The sequence below is a fragment of the Lactuca saligna genome, chromosome 8 (genome assembly GCF_052625555.1).
Source record: "Lactuca saligna cultivar CGN05327 chromosome 8, ASM5262555v1, whole genome shotgun sequence".
NCBI classification, from domain to species: Eukaryota; Viridiplantae; Streptophyta; class Magnoliopsida; order Asterales; family Asteraceae; genus Lactuca; species Lactuca saligna.
Window position 1 is genome coordinate 35805714 of NC_136424.1, and position 9623 is coordinate 35815336.

General features: G+C 33.2%; 1 protein-coding gene across 1 annotated transcript; it reads left to right on the forward strand.

Moving 5' to 3' along the window:
- Positions 1-949: 949 nt before the first annotated feature.
- Positions 950-2970, forward strand: LOC145008419 (UPF0481 protein At3g47200-like). The gene is made up of 2 exons (XM_078967042.1): positions 950-1648; positions 2087-2970. The coding sequence occupies exons 1-2, from the start codon at positions 1046-1048 to the stop codon at positions 2816-2818; spliced, it is 1335 nt and encodes a 444-aa protein (XP_078823168.1). The 5' UTR covers positions 950-1045; the 3' UTR covers positions 2819-2970.
- Positions 2971-9623: the final 6653 nt, after the last annotated feature.

Consider the following 9623-nt stretch of genomic DNA (forward strand, 5'->3'; position numbering starts at 1 on the left):
TGGTTAAAAATAGGGATGGAAAAAAAATGGGGAGGGGGGGAGGGGAATGGAGTAGGGCTGGAGATAAAACACTATTTACCTCATTTTTTACTCCATTGAACTAAAGATATTGTTTACTCTAATGTCATATCTCCTAGATCTAAAGATATTGTTTTCAAATGAATTAATTTTATCATCCAGAAAGGTCTAGCGTTGACGCAGCTTGTTGTTGTCTTTCATCGATATGTATTGAACTATATTATTATTTGTCTCATTGATTGAACTCGTGGATACAAAAGAGATAAATAAATAAATAAATAAATAAATATATATATATATATATATATATATATATATATATATATACTACTTCTATCTTACATCATTTTGTTGGTCCTTTAGCCAGTGAAATAAGCTTGTTCATGATTAAAGGGGTGATTCCAAGACCTTCCAAGTCTCCAACTGATTTTCTAAAAGAAAAAATATACAATTAATTCTAAGTTAGAATGTGTTTGGATTAGCTTATTAGCTTATTAACTTATTTGTGGTGAAAATAAACAATAAGCAATAAGGATGGAGATGCTTATTAAAATTAGCTTATTTAGTTTATTCCTAACATAATAAGCTAATTTTTAAGGATTTTATCCAAACACTTAAAACTTAGTTTATCGTAATGGAAATAAACAATAAGCAATAAGTACTATTTTTTTTCCTATCCAAACACCCCTTTAATGGACCCTAACTTTTTTTTACACTTGAATAATTTTTTTTACACTTGAATAATTCCTCAATAAAAAAATAGAAAGGTTACCCATGGAATGATTCAGAATTCAACATGCAACTTTGCTTTCATATGAAGATTAGAACACCTTCTCTTTGAATCCTTAAAAAAATAAAAGCATCGAAGAAAACTAAAGGAAAAGGAAACCACTGTTCATGCACGTACGATGATATTCTTGCTTGCTTCATGAGCTTACATCCTCTCATATTAAAATCTGTCCAAAACCATAGATTTATGCAGCGAAACACATAATAACCTACGAATCATCCACACAGATTTTCCAAAATGGGAGAAATTGAGTGGGTGATGAACATAAATGAAGAAGTGAAGAACATGGGAGATTCTTCATCCGAAATGGATCAATGGAAGAAACGATCAATCTATCGCGTACCCTCTTGTGTAACAGATCTCAACAAAGGAGCCTACAAGCCACAATCAGTCTCATTCGGACCATACCACCATGGAGAACCGAATTTAGAACCCATGGAAGAGAACAAACGCCGAGCTCTCCTTCACTTTCTGAAAAGATACAAGAAACCCTTTGAATGTTATTTCAATGCTGTAATGGAGGTAGTGGAGGATCTCAAACACTCTTACAGTTCGCTGGATCAGAAATGGCAACAAGATACTATCGGTTTTGTGAAGATGTTGATCTTGGATGGATGTTTCATGCTTGAGATCTTGCGAGCTGCTACTACTTGTGATAGCGATAATCCAGATGATGATGTTGATGATTATGCTTCAAATGATCCGATTTTTAGCAACCATGGAAAGCTTTACATCATGCCGTACCTCAAACGTGACATGCTCATGCTCGAAAACCAGTTACCGATGCTTCTTCTTCACACGCTTGTCATCGCCACAAAACAGGAAGATGACCCGAATCAGGTGATGATAATTACTTAATTACTAACGGTGTCTCACATCTCTTTATAATTTATATATATTGAAGTCCCTCTTTTTCTAAGAACTCTTTTGGAAAGAGAAAGAGAAACGAGCCTCTGTTTCATGGGATGTGTTATTGTCTAACATTCGCTAGGCACATTCTAATAAATCTCTATTTATGTTTAAGTCCACCCCTCTTCCTAAAAGTTATTTTTGTAGAGAATCTAGGAGTCCGTTATTATGTACATATCATTTAATATCGTATCAAAGTCTACATTTAGCACCTCGAGGCTCGTCTTATCTATTCTAAACTCATCGAGTGGGGAATGTTAGTATGTATGTATGTATATATATCACGCTCCCTCCTTTGAGAAAAAAAAAAAAAAAGGACTCTAGTACCGATTTTAACTAACAGTTAACTACTACTAAATCAATGTGCAGTATGATGAGGAATTCGTGAACAAAATGATGCAAAAATTCTGCTCTCCAAACTCTCGGATCTCAAAAATGGGTCGATGCCTGCATCCATTGGATATCTACCGAAAGGGCCTGTTATGGGAAAACCCACGACACAAAAGAAAAACCCCCTCAAAACCACACCATCGATATCGGTACGTTATTGCAGAAGGTGATGAGATCGTGAGATCAGCAACTGAGCTATACGAAGCCGGGATTCGTTTCAAGAAAACCAAAACAAGAAGTTTAAAAGGGATAACTTTCCAAAGTGGGGTCCTGAAGCTTCCTCCAGTCATGGTGGATGATGCGACTGAATCGTTATTCTTGAACCTTATAGCATTCGAGAGGCTGCATGTTGGAGCTGGAAATGAGGTGACTTCGTATATATTTTTCATGGATAACATTATTGATCATGCTAAAGATGTTAGTCTTTTGCATTCGCAAGGGATAATACAAAATGCGATTGGTAGTGATAAGGCAGTGGCTAAATTGTTTAACTCTTTGTCAAAAGATATTACTCTTGATCCAGAGAGTGCGCTGGATGTGGTTCATAAACAGGTTCATAATTACTGCACGAAGCCGTGGAATGAGTGGCGAGCGAATCTTATTCACACGTATTTTAGGAGTCCGTGGGCCATATTATCGGTTCTTGCAGCGGCGTTGCTTTTTGCACTTACTATTGTTCAGACGATTTATACGGTTTACCCTGCTAGTTAGCGATAGTAGGGGCTGTATTTCTTCATTGTACCAAAGCAACCAAAGTGTGTCATTTTTCTACGCCGTCAGTAAAGTTTATATCATTCCATTTTAATATTTTATCCCATTTTATGACATTGTATATTTATAAAATTATTATATTTAGTAATTAATTTAATTTTTTAAATATACAAACTAAAAAAATCTTTAATACATCATTGATAAAATAAGACATTGCCAAATATATGATATGATGCAAATTTGCATTCCTCTTGTTTTATGAAAGGATTTTCTAATATATGTCCTAAGGGTACATATAAAAAGTATTAATTATAAAAAATACTATCATAATTAAATGTAAAATACATTAATTTATGAAAGGATTTTCTAATATGTGCTCTAAGGGCACATATAAAAAGTATTAATTATAAAAAATACTATCATAATTAAATGTAAAATACATTAATTATGGAAATTAGAAAATCCCTTTTATGAAATAGTTAAGCAAAATCTCCAAAAAAAAGTACAAATATTTTGGAAAAAAATTTAATAAAATCTTAATTTTTTTTAACAGAAAATTCCAACTATTTAACATATTTAATAGAAAACTCCGAAAAATCGACTAATTTATTCAATTTAACCTTTTTTAAACTGTTCAGCGGGTCATAAGACCAAATGGTTAATTTTTCCAAAATAATAAGATTTTTCTGCAGATTTCATCAATATATATATATATATATATATATATATATATATATATATATATATATATATATATATATATAGGTAGGTAGGTGTAACGTCCGCAAATTCGGGCTAGTCAATTTAGAGGTAATAGGGTCGAAAACGACTTTTCAACAAAAGATTATTTAGAATAAATAATCTTAACCAAGTTGTAGAAAATGTCACAAGGTTTCCGTACATATAAAGAACGCCGAAATCCGAGTTATAACGAAAAGTTATCGCTCGTCAAAGTTTTACAGCAAAACCGGCACGACACCGGGAGACGTAAATAGTGAATTTAAGATAGTGGACTTTTTAGCATTAGTTTTCTAAACCAAAGTTGTAGTATATGTTAAACGGATAACATCTATAAAAAGAACGCCCAAAATCTGACTTTGTATGAGGAAGTTATGATTTTTCTAAGATTCGGCTTAACAGTGCACAGCCCGAAACTCGAATTTTAGTTCGAGCGGTTTTTGGCTTACACGACCTAAATGAGAGTTGAATATCTCATTAATAGGAACTCGACGGTAAAAAGATAGACGAAAACGGAGTCCGTATGAAGGAGTTACGAATTCTTTGCGGTCATTTAACAGTTTAAACGTCTCCTACTGTTAAATTTAAGATCGGTCGAGAATTAGCCGACGGAGTCTAAATGAAAGTTGTAGATCTTGATTTTACCTACGCATGGAAAAAAAGAACGTTTGAAAACGGAGCTCGTATGCGAAAGTTACGGGGTTTAGAAGTCGGCAGTGTGCTGCTGCAAAAGGGGTGATGTGGCTGAATATGGGCCAAGGCTTTCTCCCCAAGAAAAGCCATCAGGTGACGACACATGGCACTAACTCAGCGATTCAGTGAACCGACTCGGCGAGTCCATCAGGAATTCAGCCTATAAATAGGTGTCAGGTTCCCTTATTCTTCACACCTTCCCACACTATTCTTTCTCTCTCTAGACTCTCTCTCTAGCCCCCTTGTTGGATTAATGTCTAAGTCAATAACTATAATTGGTAAGACTTGACCCAACCCAGCATGGTCCATTTGGGTTGCATGGCATCATGCATTTGGATAGACTATAATGAGAGAAATAAGACACTTATGGTTATTAATATATTATAAGTTCTAGTATATTAATAATAAGAATAATAATATTATTTAATTAGTATTGATCAAGAATTAATCTAGGATTAAATAAGTGATCAAAAGAAGACTAATTAAATATATGGGTTGATTGTGTAAATCATCCATACTTATATAGTGGGCTAATGCTCCATGGATTATCTAGTTAGGCTAAAACTCATATGATGCTCCATGGGGTTTTTGTACCCATGGATCATGGAAATGAAAGGTCATGTCAATTAGGGTTTACATGGTGTAACCCTAACTATATATGCATCTTATTCTTGACCAAAATCGGCACTAGTGTGTGTAAAAGAAGGGCTAGTCGATTTCATGAGTTGTGGATTTCTCTCAAGTTATTCCAAGTGTATTTGGTGTTGTGTGAACCATTTGAGGTGTCACACTTGAGGCACTAGGCACTCAAGCTTCATGAGGACATTCTACATCAAAGAGGTATGTATTCTATCTTGTTATAGTTATTGTTTTGTATGCTAGATTAGTATAATACCTTGGATGTTCATATTTGCATGTATAATAGAGAAAACATAGATCCAAGGTATTTAGGGTTGCATGTACACTTAGGAGTGTTAGAATGCTCAAAACCCAACAACCCTAACCCCCCTAAAAGCCTAGGTAAACCCCCTAGCACCTGAAGGAAGCTCCGAGGCTTCCGAAGCCCCGAGAAAATAGCATTTCGGCTCGGGAACGCTGCTCCAACAAAGCCCGGTTTTATTTAAAATCCGTTGTAAGTGAGATACGCTTACGCAATTTTTAATATAGCTTTCAAATAATTATAGTAATGTTATTAGGTCCTTAAAATAATTATTTGGGCTATTATTAAGAGTTATATTGAGTGTTATTTAACGCTTATATAATAATAATAATAATAATAATAATAATAATAATAATAGCTAGGCTATTAATTTATCGCGGTTGTCGTTAGACTAAACTCTAGTGGTAATGATACTAGGTTTTGTCTGAAGGAAATTGTTTTAATAGTAACGAAGTGTTGTCCGAGTACCGAGTCATCACCTTATCAAGTGAGTGCATAGTTACTTTCATCTTACACATAGATATGAAGTATTTTATATAAATTATGTGTTATGTGTGCATATTATCTGAGTACTTGTTGTCTATGCTAGATGAACGATTTTATACATGTTTTAAATGATTTAAACTGTATATGTATTTTATATCTACGATAATGTTGGGGTAAAACATGGATAGATGTAATAGATGGAATATGAGTTGGATGATGAGTTGAGAGGTGTTATAGACCATGAGGTGAGGATGAGAGGTGGACGATGTGAGAAGCCTTTCCCAAATGATGGTCCCGTCATTCAGCAGAGTATGGATGACAACCATGGATTATTCTAGATAGTCCAGTGGAACACTAGCAGGCTCGCAACCTGTAGGTGTTGTGAACGATGTGTTCACCCGGTGTACTCTAAACCCTGGTGATCATGCAGACTTGATGCCTAAACCCTGGTGATCATGCAGACTTGATGCCTAAACCCTGGTGATCATACAGACTTGATGTCTAAACCCTGGTGATCATGCAGACTTGATGCCCAAACCCTAGCGACTATACAGACTTAGTGCCCGTTGTGTAAACCGTGGCAGCAATGGACTTCGTGTCGATTCTTTAGGACGATCCTTAGGAATAAGTGAACGAGGAATAACTGATTCTTAGGGTAGATCCTTAAGACTAAAGAATATAATGGGTATGGGTAATTGGGTTGATTGTTTGATTGTTTAAACATAATAATTATATTATTGTGGGTTGAAAACCCTATGTACTCACCAGGTTTCCCAACCTGACCCACTCAGTTTATTTATATCATAGGTGTTGTTATGAAGTCACATTACACTGAGAGATTAAAGAGATGTAGATCACTAGTGTAAATAAATGTAAATATTGTTTATGCTTATGTTTTTGTATTGACGTTGACATCCCAAACATTTTAAAATGAATAAAATATGTTTCTTCGAAAATGTTTTGGTAACGTATTTAACATGTTTTTTTTTCTGGGAACAAATTTCGCAACATTTTTATGAAAAAAAGTACTCTGATTTTTACAAAGCATAAACAAAATCGGTCTTTTCTGGCCGTGAAAAATGGGGATATCACAGTAGGTTCAAATGTTTCTCATATTTATTGTATGCTAGAATGTATCAATAATAATTTGGTAAAAAATAAATTATTATTTAATCAGATAAATAAATATTAAATGATTTCCATAATTATATGTATGTTAAATGATATCTGTAGTTATAATGAAACTAATTAAATTCGTCTAATATCAGCAATAATATTTTTTCGGAATGAATTCGCCTCTAGTTTTTTCATATATGAATTCGTATTTTGTTTCATCACTCACTCAAAATACAACAAAATTGCCTAGAACACGGAGAACGAGAGTATATTTTTGTAGAATGAGAGTTTATTCTAAAATAATGAGAGTATATTATTATAATAGAATGAGAGTGTATTCAAGTAGAATATACTCTCGTTTTTCATATTCCATGCAGTAAATTACACCAATCGTCCATCGTGTAGATGCCAGAAAGCACGTTTAATTCCTATTTTCAAAAACTAATTCAGACAGTCCCTTGATTGGTTAAAAATTGTATGTTTCATCCCTCGTAAATTTAAGTTTGAAAGCTTCATCCCTTACGAGTAATAAAATCATTATTATGCACTTTTGTATTTCTTTTCCAATTAATTTAAATGCTATAATAATTGTTATTAATTTAAAAAATAAAAGATAAATACCCCAACATCGCTACCACCCTAACCCCCCCCCCCCCACCTTCCTTTTGCTCATCTCTCTTCCTCCCTCTTCTGCTAACTCTTGAAAAACCATGAATCCACCACTTCCGACCAGCCACCACCAAAGCACACCCCTTAAAGTCAAATTTTGGCCACTTTTTTTTGTGGCATCCCCTGTTCACAGAACCATCAATTATTTTTTTTTCCTAAACACTACCTTCACCATGAACCACTTCATTGGGAACACCGATCGCCCATCACAGAACCCAACCTCTACACAACTTGTTTCTAAACTCTACACCATCGAAAACAGCAACCGTTGCTGCCACCACCCTCGAAAATCGTTGTCTTCAAATGCCACCACCTAACAATCAAACTCGTTGTTGAATACTGACAACCATTTCTAAACCTCACCTTCACCAAAACAGCCTAGAACTGCCATGAAATCAGGCCCTAAAAACCATCTCAAACACCTCATGGAATGTGATCCCCTCTCAATCTCTGTCGTCGATCGAGAAGATTTGGGTTTGATCTGATCAATTGCTTCTCCGATCTGAATCTCACTCTTCTCTGACGTACAAGTTTAGGGTTCGTTTTTTAGATTTGAATGAGAAAGAGTGGCGGACATGATCGATGGAATTCAAAGAAGAAGAAGAAAGGAAATTAGGGAAAGAGGGTGGCTTGATGGATTCGGACAAAGATGTTGTCGGAGTATTGAAGTCGACTGAAGGTGTCGTCGGAATCGCCACTATGGGTAGTGATGGTGGATAGGAGGTGTGTTGAAGAAAAAGGGGGATGAGTTATGAACGTCTACTTAGGACCCCATTTATTTTTAAAAGTTTTTTTATAAATAAATCAATAAATAATTAATAATTACAAACCTATAGAAAAATAAATCAAAAAAGAAATAAATAAGGGCAAAATGGTATTTTATGTCAAGAGGAATGAAGCATGCAACTTTTCGCCAAGCGAGGAACAGTCTAAGTTAATTTTTTAAAATATGGACTGCTTTCTGGCACATTCATGAGGGACGATTTGTGTCATTTACCCTATATATATATATATATATATATATATATATATATATATATATATATATATATATATATGTGTGTGTGTGTGTGTGTGTGTGTATTTTTATATATTTTAAATGTATAACAGTATTATTTGTATGTATTTTTGTATTTTTTTTACTTCAAATCGTTTTCACAATTTCATCAAATTCCAACAGTTTCTTTAAGTACGTTTTAGATGGTTTTCCTACATACCCACATAACTTAAGTTTTTTCCATTTACTTATCTTCAAATTAAACATCGAATTAAAAATAATAATAATAATTTATAAGTTTTCGAATTAAACATCAAAAATAAATAAGCATCCATATAAAAAAACTTTAAAAAAAATACATAAATACATAAAAATACATATAAATATGTATTATATAAAAATATACAAAAAATATGTAAAAAACCTAAGAGTGCATATAAATACATAAAAATACATTATAAAAAACTTTAAAAAAACATAAATATGTATGTATATATATATATATATACACACACACGCACACACATACACACATATGTAATACATAAAAAATATTACATAAAAGTATATAAAATACTTAAAAATGCATATAAATACGTAAAAAAAATATTCTTATACATTGAAAATACATAAAACTACATAAACATATATATATATAAACTTAAAAAATACATAAGTAAGTAAAAATAGATATAAATACATAAAAAAATACGTTTATACATCATATACAAATTTTGACGAAATCTGCAAAAAAATCGCATTAATTTGGAAAAATTAATTTTTTTTTGTCTCATGACCTACTAAACAGGTCAAAATAATTAAAGTGAATAAATTTGTTTGTTTTTTCAGCTTTTCTATCCAAAAAGTTAAATGGTCACAACTTTTCTATTCAAAAAAAAATGAACTTTATTAACACTGTTGAGCTAGAGATTATTTTTGAAGATTGCGTCTTTTGGGCTCGTTTAGCATAAGGCTTTTTGTATTACGGTTTGGGCCTGTCCAACCGTGAACCTTTTATGTTTTGTATATAATTTTACGCTTGCATGCATATTAAGGTTAAGGTTTTTAGAGATCTGAGAATAGCGATACATCTAGACGATAACAGGTTTCTTTGATCGTTCTTGTAACCTTCCAATCCTCTACAGTTGATGTTCTTAATCGAGCTC

Bases quoted from the DNA above. Each gene is read 5' to 3' on its own strand.
- LOC145008419 (XM_078967042.1), top strand. From the start codon at position 1,046: ATGGGAGAAATTGAGTGGGTGATGAACATAAATGAAGAAGTGAAGAAC. The intron at 1,649-2,086 runs GTGATGATAATT...ATCAATGTGCAG, and splicing joins AGGAAGATGACCCGAATCAG to TATGATGAGGAATTCGTGAA.